The sequence below is a fragment of the Harpegnathos saltator genome, unplaced genomic scaffold (genome assembly GCF_003227715.2).
Source record: "Harpegnathos saltator strain DR-91 unplaced genomic scaffold, Hsal_v8.6 scaffold117, whole genome shotgun sequence".
Classification (NCBI taxonomy): domain Eukaryota; kingdom Metazoa; phylum Arthropoda; class Insecta; order Hymenoptera; family Formicidae; genus Harpegnathos; species Harpegnathos saltator.
This window is the reverse complement of record NW_020229892.1, coordinates 1081781-1100396: the sequence shown is the minus strand read 5'-3', so window position 1 is coordinate 1100396 and position 18616 is coordinate 1081781. Positions and strand designations below refer to the sequence as shown.

Genomic DNA, 18616 nt, shown 5'->3' with positions numbered 1-18616 from the left:
TTCGTAGTCAATTGCGGGAAACGAGTTGCACGCAAATAAAGGGGGAAAAGGAGAGAAAGAGAGAAGATGAGAGGAGTTGACAGAGAAATATTAGTCGAGAAAAAATATCTCGGAAAAATATCTTGGAAGATATCAATACTTATAGTGAGAAACTTCTCTCTCTCTCTCTCTCTCTTTCTCCTTTTGTACACAAAAGTAAAGGGATATAACATTATGTTGTTAATCAGATATGACAGGAATTATGTGTGGGCACTGAGAAAGCTAATCGTGCGACGGAATCTTGGTGGGAGGGGTGTTTTGTATACGATTGTTAATAACGGATAGGAAAGACAATGGGGAAGCGCAGACTGGAAAAGTGAATTAACATTTTCGGTGGTTTTATTAGACTCGGCGTCAGCGTTAACAATCGTGCACAACAGCAAAATAAATAAAGGAACGAACACTCGAGATAACATTATAGAATTTACGCGTAAGAGATAAAGTAGAAACAACACTACAAATCTGTCATTTTTTTTTTTACAATTTTACTGAGTCGCGATCGAATCGAGCTTACTTGCCCGTACGTGTCGTAATCGCGCACACAGGAATAACGAAACTGCTTGCGATAAAATTCGGAGACGCGAGAACCCGTGACGTTCCTCTGTGTGGTTTCAAATAAAACCAATGTGCATCGTCTCATTCGTATTGATCATTCATAACACAAACGCGCGCTTGATCATTTAGTAATAACATATAAGTATATTATGAAATGTAAGCTTTCTTTACGTGTACGAGACGATGAAGCGGATACCAGGCGACAGGAAAATTCATCTACTGATTGATACGTACGCGTGAGCGATGTGTTGTTACAAATTGCAAAGTACGGAATGAAACCAACGGAAAAAAAAGATTGGTTGATGTGACGACACAATTAAACGCGTTTTGGTTCAGGGAAACTGAATTTTTGTTTCTTAAGAAATGAATTTTGTCCTATTTTTAAGCGGAACTTCTCTTCGATCAAAATGCGTTTAGTTAGTCATGTTAATTCAACCAATCTTTTTCACCGTGAACGATCCATGGATCCGTTGGAATGAGCAATATATATTTTCCTATATTATATATATATATGTACGTATGTATATATATATATATATATGTATGTATGTATGTATGTATATATATATATATGTATGTATGTATATATATATATATATATATTATAGGACTCTTACATTAAAGTTACTTCCTTGTCCCGCGACCAAGCTACGTATGTACATCAAAGCGTGAGAGAATATGGCGAGTTGAATCACGATGAAAACACAACGTGTTTCCGTAAATTCTACGTAGTTCCGCAAAAAAATGGTGACTGCCATTTTATTATCACACAATCGTGGTTACTACTATTCTTCGTTACTGCTCATTCGTAGTAACATCAACGAAGCCTCACATCGTACCCGTACTCATTCATTCGTGCATTCAGGAATTCATATTACCTACAAGATAATGCGGTTGTCAACTCCGAACGTCATTGTACAAATATATCCACGTTAATAGGGCTCACATAAAATATTAAAACATCGACGCAAACGCCAGGTTTGCGGTATAACCACTGATGGTCGGGACAGAGTTACGACACAACACATGCAGACTTTTACCAATGACGCTATCGCGAGACGAGAAATTATTGTAAGAAATACAGACATGAAATATGGATCTTGTATGCAAGGTCTTAATCGCAGAAAATTCGATTAAAAGTTATCAAGATCTTAAGTTCTTAAATTGAGATATATCTCAAGTTCTGAACGAAAGAAAAGAAATTAAACGTGATGCTATACGTATTAACCTTATAAATAGTCCCTTCTTTTCGACGATAGTTCTGTTTCTTAAGAGATGTGGCTGAATTACTTTGAGCGAAACAGCCTCTGTATAAAGCATACGTTAAAAATGCTTCTTACTAACCCGATGTGTGTGTATGTAACGCTGCAATCTTTGATTGCCGACTTTGATATAAAAGACAGTTTGTTTTTTTCGTAATTTTTTATCAAGTACCGACGTGATTTTTATCTTTGACGAAACCACCGTCGGAAATCTCGTCGAGCGAATTAACTGAGCAAATCCATGATATCTTGCGTGGATGAATTCGGCTTGCTCGCGGTTTGCGAATTATTAGTTGGCGACATGAAAGGCTGTAACGTGCCGGTGAAATTTAAGTTGGGCTTGATCTCTGGTTGCGTTGTAAACTTCGCTTGTCCTTCCCACTGCGAGTACACGGTATTGTTCTGCGAAGCGACTGGATTCCACATCGATGCGGGCTGATCCGAGCTCCAATTCATGGTTGCGTTGATTCCGTTGGAATTCCAATTCATTGGTCTACTCGTCTGCATCGTCTGCGAGCTTAGCGTCGGAGACGTTATGAATTGTGGTTGCGTCTGATTGATATTGTTATTCTTATTCCAGGACAAGCCAGTAGTGTTCTTGGCTGTGTAATCCGGTGACATGGCCGACCTCGACATGGACAAGTTTAGTTCGTCTAAATTGTTCTTTAACAAAGTCGCCGTCAGATCCTTCGGCTGTGGTTTAACAGTCTGTGACACAGCTTTAGGAGTCAACATGGATTGAGACTGCAATCTCTGATGAGCCTCTTGCTGTTGAATTAATCTAAAGAAAAAAAAGAAAAAAAAAGAAAAGAAGAAACAATCATTCACATACTGAACATCACGAGTGAACTGAAGTTTTCAGAAGCCAGCAGAGACAAACCTGAACTTATCCTCTATGGTTAATCCATTCTCATTCATAGTTTTGAGATTAACATTCGTGGACTTCTCCGGTGTTAAATTAATGTCGCTCAGACTGTTGTTCTGCATGAAAGTGGGCGAAGCTGCTTGAGAGAGTGCCTGATCGAACTGCTGCGTTTCACGACGCACTGCGTCTAATTGACGTAATGCGTCTCGATGCTCGCTGGTCACTCGATTTATCATATCGACCACCAGAGTCGAAAGCGTCTCGTATTGAGACATACTTAGGTTTTGTTCTATACAGAGAGGTAGTAGAAACGGTAATACCTTCGTCGCCAGTATCTCTTTGCCCATACCCAACTTGCTATGAGTGAGCAACATCCTGTAAATACCTGGCGATATAAAGAAAAATCTTCCCATTAATATCCAGGATGAAATAAAGACATATCTTACAATAAATTTCTTTGCACATAGAATAAAAGTTTTATGACATATTACCTATGATAGCCATTAAAATGGCTGGCTCGCCGGAATGAGGAACTTCCTGCAGAAATGGTAATATCTGATCGAACACCAACCAACGATCAAAACTTGGCAACATTTTGGCGAGACATAGCAAACAGTTAACGCGGACCCCGAGACTACTGGTCTTCTTTCCTGGCGATAAACATATTTTCTTCATTCGCGGCAATATGGCATTTTTAATCACTGGTCCCTCGATCATCGTCACTATGCTTGGCAACGCCGACAGGCAAAGCTCCTGGAGCTGTTCCCATTCAGATTCCAATGCACGCAGCAACATAGGCACTATGTCGGTCTTAATGACATCTGTAGGACACAGTTTGAGCAGCAAATTAACTTGCTGCATGAGAACCAAGCTAATCTGTGAAAAGAATTGACATACATTCTTCTGTTATTTCGCGCTTTTATTTTATAGAGAACATACATAAAAAAAAGACTATAAGTATATGTATTATTTTACTGATATTACATAAATGTGAAAGACATGCACTTACCTGTGGCGGATCTTCCAAAGCAAGAACCGGTTTCAAATTAGGAAGAATATGTTCTCGAAATTCCTCCACTTCGGTAACTTCCATCACTTGCAATATACTCGGCAGTACGAACGGTATCATAGGTGGATTAACTAATTCTTTGTAGAGCGCGGGCAATACTCTGTGCAGCACCACTCTGTGCGGCAATTGCTTCAGAAGTTGCGGAAGTCCCTTGTAAAATTGCGATTTTTGGAGATTATCCCACTGGAATAACTTATCCAAGTAATTCAACGTCTTAACGCCAATGTCTGTGAAATACTCAATCTGTAATAATTACAAATAGAAATTGTCAATGGACATCATTAGTTATTTTTCTCTCTCACTTAATCAGTCAAATAACATTAAAAAGTTTGATACATATTGTGAAATAAGTACAATCAAAGTTTTTTCAAGTCAGTATCTAAAAAAATATTACCTTTATGAATTGATGGGCATCTAATCTGAGTTCTGGACTATGACTAAGCATAAGCTTCACAGTATCTCTGAGAGTCTCAGGAATTGGAAGGAGCTTTGCTGAGACATTGGATCCTTTGAGACTTTCGAGAAAACGTCGGCATTTTCCCAAGTCACCATAAGATTCGCAAAGTGTTTGATGTTTTGAGGAATGTATTACATATATCAATATTCCCAAAGCAAAAATATCACTTGGTGGTCCATTGCTGCTTGCTAATATGCACTCAGGTGCCTGGTAATTCAGGCAAGGTTGGACAACAGCTGGGAGTGTTGGGTCATATTCTACATATGACCATGATGGCTACAATTAAGCAAATACAATTTATATTTAAAATGCAATAATTAAGTCAATATATAAAATGATTAAATAATTTACAAATTCCTCCTTAGTATAGAATTTCTTTTATAAAAATAATGCAAATCTTTCCATAGTCTCATTAATAGGTAATTGATTTCCAGTCATTAAGATATATTGACATAATAGATAAATGAGTATTTACTTTAGATTAATAACAGGTTAATAATTTTCACATACCTGCTTGCTATCTGAACTTTGATTTAAGGCACAGAAGTCAAAGCCAAATATTTTCCATGCTCCATGAATATTAATAACTATTGATTCTGGACACAAATTTCTATGCAACAGTTTTACATCACCATGCAAAAATGCCAGACCTTCTCCTAGTTGCAACAATCCATAGCGTATTTCTATGCTGTGCAGTTTGTAATCTCTTAAGTTTGCTGGAGTTGGTTGAGGTATATTCTCATCATTACCTAATATATTTCATAAATATTACTCATAAAATATTGACAGAATATAAATTATAATTAGTTCCAATTTAGTTTCAATATATAACTAAAGAGGAATTTGCTTACCTAATACATTAGCCAGACTAGCAAATACTGGTTCAGTCGCAAATGCAAGACTGTCTCTGGATTCCTCCAGTGGATGTTGCACTGTCAGAATCTGTGGGTGCCTCAATTTTGTCAATTGCGTTACACCACGCTTCAGAGTTTCCAGTACGAGTTCCCGATCTGCCTTAGAGGACCATTTCTCCAGAATGCGTTTTTCAAACACAAAGATTGCAGCTTCCTGCTTGGTAGACTTTTTGTAACCACTGTAGACCTTCCATAGTAACCCTGGACCAGCGCTTGCTACATGAGCAGTCGCTTCGAATTCTCTGGTTACGGGATTACCAGGTAAAACGCTGGATAGTTGCGATAGACCGTATGCTGTGTTCTGAACCGTATTACTAATAGTATTGCTGACTGTATTTCGTAGCTTGTTCAGAACATCCATCCTGTCAGTTGTGACTCGACGATATCACTCGACGATGTCTCCATGAAAAGACACGCGCGCATGAAATGTCAGTTGTAGATATTTCACGAAGGAAACAAAAAGTCTGCTTGCTTCTACAAAGACTGTATTTTTCTAGGTAAAGTCGTCTTAACGAGTACTCTGAAAATTACCTTCGTTATCGTTATGAATCAGTGATAGACATGTAATCGCATAGCGATTATCGGCGACCGATCGGCCATTTTTCCGAAGAGTAGTTCCAAAGTCTCCGCTATGAGTCGCTACTATGCTTACCGACAAATCTAGTAGTACGATCAACAATAAGTTAGTCGGAAATTTATTTTCAAGTGACGTGACTTCTAACGGTGAGTAAAAAGATTTTTCCCATTTTTTAAATATTATCGGAATCACATTCGATACGAAAGTGCGGTAAAACCGACTTATTTGGAAGCACTGATAAAAATACGTCGAGTAAAGTGTTGCTGTTTCGAAGAGTCGTTACATATCATCCGCGGTCAAACGAGTTAACCTCGGATCGTCTGACATCTACAGTTTACAGGAATATCTCACACCGCGAATGTGCACTGTGTAGTTACGTTTGTCGCGGCATAAATCTGCGTAGAAACGAATTTATCATCTGTAATAGACGTCCCGAAACGACAGCAGGGACCACAGTCATCTCGACAATGTGATGATGACGAACGATGGTTAAAGGGACACATACATCCTTTTCGGGTATCTCTTTCAGGTGCGTCTGTGTTCCCACGTATCACGAATGAGGTACATAGCTCGCTTCTAAGTGGATTAAGTGATTAACATTTACCTTTTAAATTGCAGCATATTACACCGTATACATCGGGCTGTGCCCTGTCACCTGGATGTTTCAATTTTGCACTGAGCATTAGGTTTCTGAAAGCTACCAATATGTCTGCTACAGTGAATTTGAAATACACTTGTATAAATGATCTCGTACAAATGGCTAAAGTTGATTATACGAAGAAAGAACCACGTGATGTATACATAAGATTATCTGGTATGCGACAAAGATCTGATACTGCCAAAAAAGAAGGAGATGATGAAACAGCATACATTATGTTGAGGAGATGGTTGGATACAATCGAGTGGCTAAAAAGGCATAAAGATCATAAAGATGGTAAAACAATCTATACAGCGAATATAAGTATTGATCAGGTACAAAGTATACGTTACTACAGTGATTAGCTAAATACTCATAGTGATATTATGCAGACAGTAAAATATATAAATGTTTATATATTCTAGATAAATGAAGTGAAAAACATACTTGCAGACTTGGGGCAAAAATTACAATTACGCTATGATCATTCCAAGAAGTCATCTCGTAAAGATATAATAGAACATATGGAAATAGAGGTAGATGGTACAGAAGCCACAGAGGCCTATACGCCAAGTACAGATATTACTTTGAAATTACCAGAAACCCCAACTGACGATCCTCTGTATGGTGATAATGACAAATTTATATCGTGTGATCAGTTGTATGCGTTACTTAAGGTAGATAGCAGATGCTTAGTCATTGATATCAGACGGAAGGAACATTATGGAAGCTCTAGAATATTGTCTGACAAATGCATTAACATTCCACAATCAGAAATTGAACTAGGGTAAGGGAATTATGTGTTACAATAGCTCTTTACTCACTTGGTACTTGGTGTGATTTCATTGGGAATACTTTTCTTGAATTTGCACAGAATTCAGAATGTGACACCTGAAATCCTTTTCATGAGGCATTCACTTTCAGAATACTGGCCATTCATTTCTCAAAATACTTGCATAAAGATAAAGATAAGCATTCATTTGAGTTATTCAAATATCGATCTGCGCAATATGTGGACGTCGTGACCTTATTGGATTGGAATACAACACCAGAGACTCTGACACCTAGCAATAAATTAAATACATTGAAGGAAATTTTAGAGAAGTGGGATCCTGGTGTGAAGTACAAGGATATCAAGATTCTCAATGGTGGATATCACGAATGGTTAGCGAGGTACCCAGCGTTTGCAACGAATCCGAATGTGGCGGTGCCCGAGTTTCATAGTGTTACGAACGAGATCCTGGATACAATCGAGTATCCGGACTGGCTGAACGAGGACGAGGATGACGAGTTTACGAAAAAAACATGGAGTAAATTAAATAATGCGAAAACATCCAACAAGAAGAATACGGACACGGAGATGGCTCACGGCGACAACAAGTCAGCAGCCAAACACAGCAGGTCCAACAGCAACGACGCCGTTTCCTCGATCAAGCCTAAGAACTTCACTAGTCACGTAACGATATCAATCGACGGCAAACGGTCATCTCGGGGTGACAGTGCAACGAACACACGATTCAACAGTTCGGACGCATTACCTCAGCAGCATCACAAGATAACGTCGAATAAGTTGCCACAGAACGAAGTGAGCACAAAACCGCTGATCGATCGCAGCAACAAGCCGATCACTCTCAAGTCGACGTACGATCCGCGATGTAAGGAGGTGCTGAGGTTCATGAAAGAGCTGAACGAACTGGCAAAGTCGAAGTCGAAATTAGCGAACGAGCTTTTCGACCATGAGTACGAATTGTATGCCCAACGTGATGACAAGCACAGAGACGCCAGCGACGAGAAGTATTTGCAGGGGGAAATAAAGTCTCTGAAAGTCAAATTGGAGGACATGGTAAGTTCATGGGCTCGACAATTGGTTGCTCGATCTACATCTCGATCTACGTTCCAAATTGCGTCAATTTTGCGTGTATGTTGCAGCACAAAATGTACCTCAAGATCGAGAATGAGTTCAACGTATACTCCAAGGAGGAGGACACAATCAAATTTAATCCCACTGACGACAATGAGAAGAAGAATCTTGAACTTAATCTGTCCATGATGAAGACACAAATCAAAGGCATCGAAATGAAGCGCAAGAAGCTGCAGGAGTATGTATATATAAACGAATCACAACGCGCAGTTCTTGATTTGTCCGACAATTCATCGTTCGAAATTACAATCATCGCGTTACGCGTCGTATTGTTGCAGAGATTTCTTGGAAAGAGAACACAGGGAAATAACGATGAAGCAAAATGACAATGACATTCACAAGGAGCCTCTGAAAACGGACGGCTCGTCCATTAACACCGGCCTGGAGCGTTCTTACTCGAGCCCGAATTTGCTGCAGGTACGAAACAATCCCGCGATTACTCTCGTTAAAACAGTCCAGTTTTTGTTTTTGTTTAATCTATTTACAATGGCGAACGCATAATTACCTACGAACGTTTCTGCGTAATTCCATTAGTTGGGGGATCGTAAAGCACCTCAGGTAGATAGAACTTCTAAGCCGCATATATCGCCTCGCAATCAGAATGGATCTATTGGAAATGAAAACGTCAAAGTGTCTCTTAGTTGGGGAAATCGGGAGGAACGAATGACCCCTATTCACGGCAGTGTTGTAAGTACTCAATTCGGCCCAGATTGTACGTGGCCGCTTTACCGGCAAAGTCAAGGGCTTACAGAAATGAGCGCAGCTTTCGCTTTCACTGTCGCGAGCATCGGAGGGACAAGCGTCCGTCTTTCTCGATAGAGATCACTATTAATTAAAGCTAATCATACGGTGACGGGTTCTCGATCTTCCATCTCATGTAACGCTTGGCATAAATCGCGTGCAAATAATGTCGAACTGCAAGTAATATTGTCTTTAATATCGGCATGATAATAATATCGTAATCTAATAATGAGGGGGAAATTATTACTCATCATTGGCGTAGTATTTCGAGTATTTGAATATAGTTGTGAAGAAGAACATCCTTACATACATACATATAACTCCATTTCCGTCCCTTATTTTATTCTGTTCTCTTATTTCTGGAATGCAAGAGTTAATTGTAATTTTCTTTTTTCATTTTCTCTCTTATTTATCTATATTTATTTTCTCGTAGACATATTCAGAAAAGTATTGATACATATAATTAACATAAGTAGAATTTCATTCAAAGCATGCTCGAAATTTCTTAAATGTCTTCAACAGTTCAGAAAGATTCTTTTCTTTATGGTTTTAAATGCTTCTAGCTAGTCACAGTCTTTCGCTATTTAGTATACTTTTGTTTTTCTCAGCTAAATAACTACTTCTGTTTTTCTTCGTTAAATAACTACTTATTGTTAAGTGATTGTAGTGCAACTATTTATTTATGTTATCATATCATTCTTCCCATTTTTACAAAAACATAGACTATCTCTAGAGATTTGACTTGCTCGGTTAAAAAAGAATATTAGGTGAGTATAATGACGTGCCGTTGGATACGCGTCCAATGATTTTTGCACAAAGTTGCAAAGAAACGGTGAAATTTCGCGATTCAGAGTACACGCGCCCTATTGTCACGTGCAATATCGTATAATAGGTAAATGTGCGCACGTGTATAATGCGCGGTGCGACTCAACACACGTGGGGTTTCTCAATCCAATCCGTAAACGAACTTCTACCGATTACCACCACGGCGTACACGTGCCAGTGTTCGTACAACATTTCATGCGCGGTCGTTTGTCGGATCCGGGATCTTCCCGAAACGTCGAAAGTGTTGTCTGTGTCGAAAAGAAATATCCACGATATCTTAATTTCACGCTACAAAGAGACATTTTAATCGGCAAGGAAAAAAATCTTAATTACCCGCGAAGGAAAGCTGAAGCAAATTGGTCTGAAATAATATTATATTTGTCGCATATTAATACGATATTTGCAACACAGTGCTTGACTCTCGGCCGCTTATATACATATACATATATTTACGACAGAATGTTTGGTTGTAAGCTAATGTACGATAATGCAGTCAAACATGCGTACGGGTATAGTGCTTATTATCTTGTGATAAAATAATCTCTTGGTGCGGTACGGTAGAAAATGTTAAATAATGGTGAATCTTCAAAGGAAATTTACTCCGCTGCAATTGTTTAATTATTTTAGAAAGGTGGGATTATATTTTTAAAAAGATGGGCCATCAAGTTGTGTGATGACGCGAAATTGAGAGAGGAGAGAAATGCGCTGTGCGCTACGCATTTGAATTTAACATTAATGTACCAGCGATTGATAAAATAAGAAATCGTACAATACTGTCGCGTTTGGATATATTTTGCGGTCTGCTTCTTCGAGAATCATCATGTTCGGTAAAATGGTCTAACACTACAATTATCGCGCGGAACTAACAGTTTGATGAGCGTTGAACTCGCAAAATCCCGCGACTGCTCGCGAATCGCACTAAATGCGTTTTATCAAACAACCGGGGAAACAACCGAACGTAGTATGAAGTAACAAAGTAGTTACTTCATAGATACATCGGAACAAATATGTTCTAAGGTTTGATTGACCATCGCGTGTCTGTGTAAATAAATCGATAATCCCCTTCACTCTTAATTACGTTACGCGGGAAGCAAATCGCGCAGTTCACTTCACGACTGTGAATTTCGTTCTGTAAGAAAGAATCGACTATATTATATTAGCGCACAGTTATCTCCCCTGGTGTTCACAGATTTTATATTTCAATTTTCACGATTGCGCGAAGTGCAGTTTCTCTCTTTCTCTTTCTCTCTCTCTCTCTCTCTCTCTCTCTCTCTCTCTCTCTCTCTCTCTCTCTCTCTCTCTCTCTCTCTCTCTCTCTCTCTCTATCTATCTCTATCTCTATCTCTATCTCTATCTCGTCCATGAATGTTACGCTCGCGACAAGAAGTTTGCGGAAGTTCTTGTCTTAGACACTGCCTGGAGCAGGCGCTCGAGATTAAGGATGGAGTACTATGTATAAAAGACGAGCGATAAAATTCAGGCGTATCTTCCAACGGAGAGTTCTCATTAACGTACTGTCTTTTGCTATAACGCGAAGGGTGTGTGTTCGCAAAATCATGGTTTGCAAACGTACGCGATTAGACGACGTGTCTCATTAACCAGCGTAAAGCCTGGCCTCCTTGTTACTTACAGCACCCGGGCATAACCGGCCTGAAGAACTTGGGCAATTCATGTTACATGAACAGCATAATTCAGTGTCTAAGTAACACGACACATTTGGCGAAATATTTCACCGACAACTCGTACGCGGACGATCTCAACACGAATAACGATAACATGACGCAGGGCCAAGTCGTGGAAGAGGTGGCCCAAGTTATCAAAGCGCTCTGGAGAGGTCAATACAAGAGCATATCTCCTCACGATCTCAAGGTATTCACTCAGCACTTTCTTGAAGATCTGCCTCGTTTTAGTCTCGGTCCCAACGTCTCGTTCCAACTTTCCTTTCTCTTCATTTGCGTCCCGGCGAATTGGACATCTCTCGGCTTTTACATTACTTTCCACGTGTAATTCTCTCCATTGTTGACTTTCGTTATCAGGTCGCAGTCGGACAGTATAAATTGCAATTCGAGAGTTACGATCAACAAGACTCCCACGAGTTTCTCACGTTCCTCTTGGACTGGATGCATAACGATCTGAAGAAGGTAAGAGTGTTCATTGTGAGAGAACGTAAGGACTAATCGCGCAAATATCAGAGCTCTTCTTTCGCTCAAGGAATCGAAAATGCCGATCGAAATGACCAATGCGGAAAAAGAATGGGACAAAGCGATGAATTCTCAGAAATCTATAATATCGGACTTGTTTTTCGGCCAGTTGAGATCTACCATCACATGTTCGTTTTGCAAGCAAGCGAGCACCACATATGAGACGTTCAACAGTTTAACGATGTCCCTGTCTCATTCCAATCGATGTACCTTGAATGTGAGTATATTTCGTGAGAGGAATACACGATCAGATATTTGTGTAAATATAAATATTACTTATATAAAAATTACTCATATCGGGTATTTTAAGATTCTTACATATACAATACAATACAAATAATTAAATAATTAATTAAGTAATCTAATTAAATAATAACTAATAAATTAAATAAGTTACGTACTTAGATGAAAAGATACACTGTTTTCCGTGACGGTTCTCACGTGTAAACACTTGTTTCTCTTTGTCGTACCAGGATTGTATGGAAAAATTTGTGACGGGGCAAAAGGTGATCGGATGGAAGTGTCCCAAGTGCCAGACACCCCGCGATGCGACGAAGAAGTTCGACTTTGTCAAGCTCGCTCCCATCGTCGTGATTCACTTGAATCGCTTCGCCGAGAGCGGCGGATGGCTAGAAAAGCGCAACACCGCTGTTGATTTCCCTCTCACAGGATTCAATCTGAAGCCTTATCTCGTGTCGGAAAACCCGACGGCGATGTCGAACAACATTCGCAATTACAATTACACCTTGTATGCGATGTCTAATCACTATGGGACGATGGAGGGTGGTCATTATACTGCCTTCTGTAAAAACGCCACTCAGAATAAGTACGTATAACGTTTGTAAGATGATATAAACCTGAGCTTTTAAAAAATGGATTTATTAAAACATTGGTATAAATTTTACAAATATTTCTTCCAATTTTATTATTTTTTATACGTTTTACAGAGGCCTAGCATTTCTAGATACCGTATCTTGATAGTGGTAATTATAATCGTAATTGTTACATATGTTTGCAGATGGTACAAGTATGACGATCAAACCGTCACAGAAGTGTCGCCGAGTCAAGTCAAGTCTCAGAACACGAGCGCCTATTTATTATTTTATACATCATTTCCGAACATGATCATGTAGTATGAGGATGCAAACGGAGAAACCAAGAACCGATCGTGACGCAAGTCTCGAAAGTCTTCAGCGTGATATTACTTAAGAAAAGCGTCATACAGGAGAACATGATCTTCAACGATTTGTAGATATTAATATCGTTGGTCTTGAGTAAAAAGTTATTAACTGACATCGTGAAAATTTTGAAGGAGAGAGAAAAATTTTTTCGACAAATTTTACCGGCCTTTACCGACAATTCTGTTGCGTAACGTTCCACTGCGTTTTCACTGCAATAAAAGGAAGAGGGAAAAAGAAAGCCGCGAGAAAAAGGCTTTAAAATGTCAGCTAATTTCTTTTTCCCTTGCAAACTCTGACGAGTCCGTTCATTACGAGCCATCTACCTCAAACTAGCCGACCGAAAGCAATGGCAGTTGTTAACTTTTTTCGCAAAACCAACGAGAGTTTGTACGATAAATCCTATGCGCGAGTGAACGTGTAGGGCTGTGACGGTATTAAAAGCTTTATCGGTGCTGGAATTTCATTAAGAATATGTAAATATATGTAGGACGGTGGCAATTTATCTATATATTTCCATTACGGTCTGTCGCGCTAGAGAGGATGCAAAACTTAGTTGTGTTCGAGAATATTTTAATATGTTATATAGCTTCGAAATGAAAATATTGTACCAATGTATCTAGATATACGCATACATATGTATTAGACAACATTACGTTCCAGCAATGTTATATTGCAATATCGTGTCCCAATTGAATTCTATTATTTTCTTTTTTGATTCGTTTGCCTTTGGTATCTCGAAACGAAGCGGAAGGGACCATAGTTCCTTACCTCATCAGCGTCGGGGGTTCGTGTAAGATTTATCGCAGCCGAGGAAGAAGGTTTGAATCCGAAATCAATCCTATCGTTTGTAAAACGTCGTATTTTGCACAAATCTTCGTTCCAAAGGTCGTCAGCCGGCATAACTTTAGACTGACGTAAATCATAGATAGGCGGCACACATCGTGTTCACGATAGATCGATTAGCAGCGTTAAACTGCCTCCTTTGCTGCGCTGCCAGTATCTTCGCTGCGACGCGATCGTTTTGTCACGTTGAAACGATGCGCTTCGTGGAAGATCGTAAGCTTCTTAATGAAACGTAAATAGGAATACCGTTACGCGCCTCGGCTTCTCAAGCAGTCCTGAGGAAATCACGTCGTGATTATTCGCCAGCGTAATGTTTCGGTATCTATAATGTTGAGATATTTTGTACATATATATAGTGACCGTATTATATACCAGATTCTGAAAACAATTCGCAGTCGCGAAGGCTACGGAACAACGGAGAACCTTCGCTAAACCTTCTAGTTTATTGCGCGACTCGCGATTGCCATATACAGTTATTCTTTATATATTATTCACGATATATATAATATACACCCTTAAGCGATAGCATGTTGACGAACAATGTCAATAGCAACGTTGCGGGCAATGTACCTTTCCCTTTCGTTCGCCCTTTCTTCGATAGCAAATGTAGTGTTGCGATGTCGTATGCTTTCTCATCTCTTCATGTCGTGTCTCCCGGATTACGTTCGGTTTTATAATTATACGATATTTATTAAAACGATCGGTATATATGCAGCGTCCTCAAGGATGCGATCTGACCTGTCGGGCCGTATAGCATTAGTGAGATCTTATTTTGAGGATTCACAGGATGTTGCGTTGTCATTTAAGAGTCTCGCAATGCTAATTAACATTGAACACGATTTCAACGAAATGTACGAATTGTTCGAATACTGAGATACGAAATCTCGAACTTCCGCAGGCATGTAAGAAATAAAAAACAGAATGATTATGCTCACGCAATTTTTCACATGTATTTGTGCATGTGTTCGTCAATATCCAAACCGGAGGTTCGATTTCGCAGATACAGGCACTTAACGAGAACGGTCGATAGTTCACTTTAATAAATATGAAACCATTAATACGATATGCAGCAATATTTCGTTAATTTTCTCATGAATCTATTTGCCATTTCATCCATCACGTGGGGATGTATCGAACAATTTTTGCGTTATTCCTCTGCGTCAATACGTCTCATCGCGTAGCCGCGTCACGACGTCACGTCGTTGCATTTTGTAATCGGGCGATGCTTATGATGAAATAAATGCGTTGCCTGAATTCGATTTCTAATTAATTTCGCCGAAACACGCGTGTTTGCGTCTCGGTGTTTTTACTATAAAATGTATATACATATAATGTGTGTGCGTGTATAAATGTATATGTATGAATGTATCCATCAAATATGATAAATTTATGTTCACTACTTTGGCAGTCTTTTGCAAGTTCGCACATCTATATTAACAACGTCGGAAAATGTCCAATAATTTTAACGTTCTCGATACAAAGATATCTCAGTGTTAAAAATGATGAAAAAAAATACAAGACGATTTATCCTCGAATCGTTAGCAAAAGTAAAGCAAAATAAAATCGCGCGAACACTTATCGTCCACATATCTCCACATATCGTGCTCGTTTATTCGCGCCGACAGCAGTTCGACGTGCCAGCCGGTTGTTATAACATTAACATTCAAGTGACAGCCGCCCCGGGGCGGAACCCCCTTTCGAAACTGCCAAACTTTTCCGCGCCGTTAATAACTTTCGTGCAATCTGTAGCTCAATACATGTCCGTGCGCGCACGATCCGCGTCTTAATCGGAAACTTCTCGCCATTTTTTCTCGGCTGCGCGCCACCACTCGTTAAGACAATTTATATTCTTATCCTTTAATGCGACTAGCGCGCAGACGGGGGCACCCTCTCGCACCCCCGTCGTCGACGTTGAGCGCGCGCTCTTGGCCCAACTTTTTCCATATTCCAATTAGGAATATTTCCCATTGATTTAAGGCTTGGCGGCCGTGGAAGGCGGGCGAATATTAACGGCTTAACACCGCGATAAATTTACAATGCCGATATGCCGCGAGTGTATCCCCCAGCAGGGGCCGTCGTGTCTCCCTCTTTCTCGGGAGAGAGGGCCACCCTCGACGGAGCAAAGGGACCGCTGCTTTTCTCTTTACGTATGCCGACTTTTACGAGTCGCGAAAACTCTCGTAACATTAATCACCGTACTTATCTGAAATCGATAGAGCGGCTGTAAATACGAGTGCACGAGCGTTACCGCTTGTTTACGAGTGTTTCTTTCGCTTCCGAGCGGCCCTCCGACCGGTCTGTGCGACGAAGAAATTTTTTAACATCGGTCTGCCAAAAAAGAGAAAGAGAGCATGTGTCGGCGAGATGTTAATAGGTGAGTGTGCCGTGTGTGCTTCTGAAACTAATCTTCTTTCATTAAAAATGTTATTTTTTCTCTGTTTGTACTCTTACTCATACTTACTTAACATACTTATATTTTTCGTAGTGAAAGCGAATGATTTATTGCGAAAGTAATTCGAAGAGAACAGTAATAAGATAATATATTTTGACTTAATGATACGAGTAACTTACATATATCAGTCGATTTTACATAAAAATTTGGCATTAAATTGTTATTAAGAATAAAATTAGGTTATAAATTCGCAACTAAGAACAATCGAGAATCGTTGTCGGATAAGTAGAAACCTTCAAATTTAAGCCACTCGTAAGTCGTTGCGTCACCTACAGATGGTGCCTGAAGCAACGTTTCGTCAAACGTTTCAAATTCAAAAAGTAATGCAATTGTAACGCATAACGTTCGCGCACATCGTTCCTGTTTCGACATGTTCTCGTTACGCTGAAATACGCCGCATTTCTGGGTAAATATCCGATAGTTGAGTCTCGACAGTAGCTTCTTCCGTGAGATAAACGTTATTTTCGATTCGTTAAATGGTAGCATGAACTTCCGAGCCCGAGCTCGCGAGATTTTTCCATCGGAATGTTGCGAACGCTCGGGTAGAGTTTCGGAAGGTTAACGGAGCCATCTTGTTGTAATAAAAGCTTCGTATTCCGGTAGGAATATTATGTTACAGCGATTATTGCGATCAAAATAGGACATATAATTCGATTCATTTCGACAACTGATTAAGTAGCTAAATTTTCTCTTTCGATTCTACTATTGACATGACGTTGCTTGATATATAATCGTTGCATCACCTACAGATGGCGCCTAAAGCAATGTTTCGTCAAACGTTTCAAATTCAAAAAGTAATGCAATTGCAACGCATAACGTTCGCGCACATCGTTCCTGTTTCGACATGTTCTCGTTACGGTGAAATACACCACACTTTTGGGTAAATATCCGATAGTTGAGTCTCGACAGTAACTTCTTCCGTGAGATAAACATTATCTTCGAGTCGTTAAATGTTAGCATGAACTTCCGAGCCCGAGCTCGCGAGATTTTTCCATCGGAATGTTGCGAACGCTCGGGTAGAGTTTCGGAAGGTTAACGGAGCCATCTTGTTGTAATAAAGGCTTCGTATTCCGGTAGGAATATTATGTTACAGCGATTATTGCGATCGAAATAGGACACATAATCTGATTCATTTCGACTAGAACTGATTAAGTAGCTAAATTTTCTCTTTGGATCCTATTATTGACATGACGTTCAATATATGCCGTGTGCCGATACAAGGTAGTAGTATAAAACCGACGCTAATGTATTTTCTGTTTACAGGCAGGCAGAAAAAATCCACTATTCCGGAATTTGCAGATCTAGAAAAGGCACAATCTGGTCGAGAGTAAAAACCAGGCAGCATCATCGAGCCATCACTATTATTGCATCATCATCGGTAAGTTATTGCTTTGAGTTTTTTTTCGGACTCGCATGATTTTGCTTCCTTTATCGCATAATATTGATATCGATAATATCGATACTAATATATTTCTTGTACTTGCGGGAAAGATAAAAAAGGAAAAAGATTCCAAAATTCGCTGAAGGGATCATCCAGTCTAGGACAGAAATCAGGTAGCATCATTGGGCCACTCCCATTGAGCCATCATTATTATTACATCATCATCGGTAAGTACTTTATTACTTTGAACTTTTTCAAATTCGCTTTTGCCTTCTTTATTGCTCAATATTAATAATAAAATCAATATTAATATATTTTTTGTGTACCTGCAGGAAGGATGGAAGAGCAAAGAACTACGACTCCAGAACTTACAGATCTACGAATGGGACAATCTGCTTGAGGACTGGAATCGAACAACATCGGGTTACTTATCGCACTTTTATCGCCATCGAGCCATCATCACTGAATCATTATCGGTGAGTGATTTATTCTCGAGCTTTCTTAGAGTTGCTCAATTTTATCTTCTTTGTCGCTCAGTATAATCAATCTATTTGCGACACAACTTACGTTATTCTGAAGAAATAACAATTTAATTTAAGCGAGCTTTGAAATAGAAGGAATGCGATTTGCCCTTTCGATTATTAATGTTATTATTATTATTGGTGTTATATCACAATGATGATTTGTTTTTTATAT

At 39.4% G+C, this 18616-nt stretch overlaps 2 protein-coding genes and 1 long non-coding RNA gene across 6 annotated transcripts; 2 read left to right on the top strand and 1 right to left on the bottom strand.

Annotated features, from left to right (window-relative positions):
- Positions 1-356: 356 nt before the first annotated feature.
- Positions 357-5757, bottom strand: LOC105190873 (SCY1-like protein 2). 2 transcript variants are annotated; one of them, XM_011153868.3, is made up of 8 exons: positions 5693-5757; positions 5099-5560; positions 4758-4996; positions 4185-4523; positions 3731-4033; positions 3213-3597; positions 2737-3106; positions 357-2637 (listed from the first exon to the last, which is right to left on the bottom strand). In XM_011153868.3, the coding sequence occupies exons 2-8, from the start codon at positions 5520-5522 to the stop codon at positions 2082-2084; spliced, it is 2616 nt and encodes an 871-aa protein (XP_011152170.1). In that variant the 5' UTR covers positions 5523-5560; positions 5693-5757; the 3' UTR covers positions 357-2081. The 2 variants fall into 2 exon arrangements, with proteins under 2 accessions (XP_011152170.1, XP_011152169.1); XM_011153867.3 differs by having other exon boundaries at positions 5099-5748.
- A 49-nt stretch (positions 5758-5806) lies between these two features.
- Positions 5807-14553, top strand: LOC105190875 (Ubiquitin specific protease 8). 3 transcript variants are annotated; one of them, XM_011153869.3, is made up of 13 exons: positions 5807-5884; positions 6079-6267; positions 6357-6710; positions 6801-7162; positions 7300-8218; positions 8305-8474; positions 8575-8713; positions 8831-8983; positions 11495-11731; positions 11899-12003; positions 12074-12280; positions 12537-12889; positions 13082-14553. In XM_011153869.3, the coding sequence occupies exons 3-13, from the start codon at positions 6444-6446 to the stop codon at positions 13194-13196; spliced, it is 3027 nt and encodes a 1008-aa protein (XP_011152171.1). In that variant the 5' UTR covers positions 5807-5884; positions 6079-6267; positions 6357-6443; the 3' UTR covers positions 13197-14553. The 3 variants fall into 3 exon arrangements, with proteins under 3 accessions (XP_011152171.1, XP_011152172.1, XP_025159780.1); XM_011153870.3 differs by lacking the exon at positions 8831-8983; XM_025303995.1 differs by lacking the exon at positions 5807-5884 and having other exon boundaries at positions 5913-6267.
- A 3260-nt stretch (positions 14554-17813) lies between these two features.
- On the top strand, positions 17814-18391 carry LOC105190876 (uncharacterized). The gene is made up of 3 exons (XR_850398.3): positions 17814-17917; positions 18031-18147; positions 18253-18391. It is a non-coding gene; the product is annotated as an uncharacterized LOC105190876 (long non-coding RNA).
- The last annotated feature ends 225 nt before the right edge of the window (positions 18392-18616 follow it).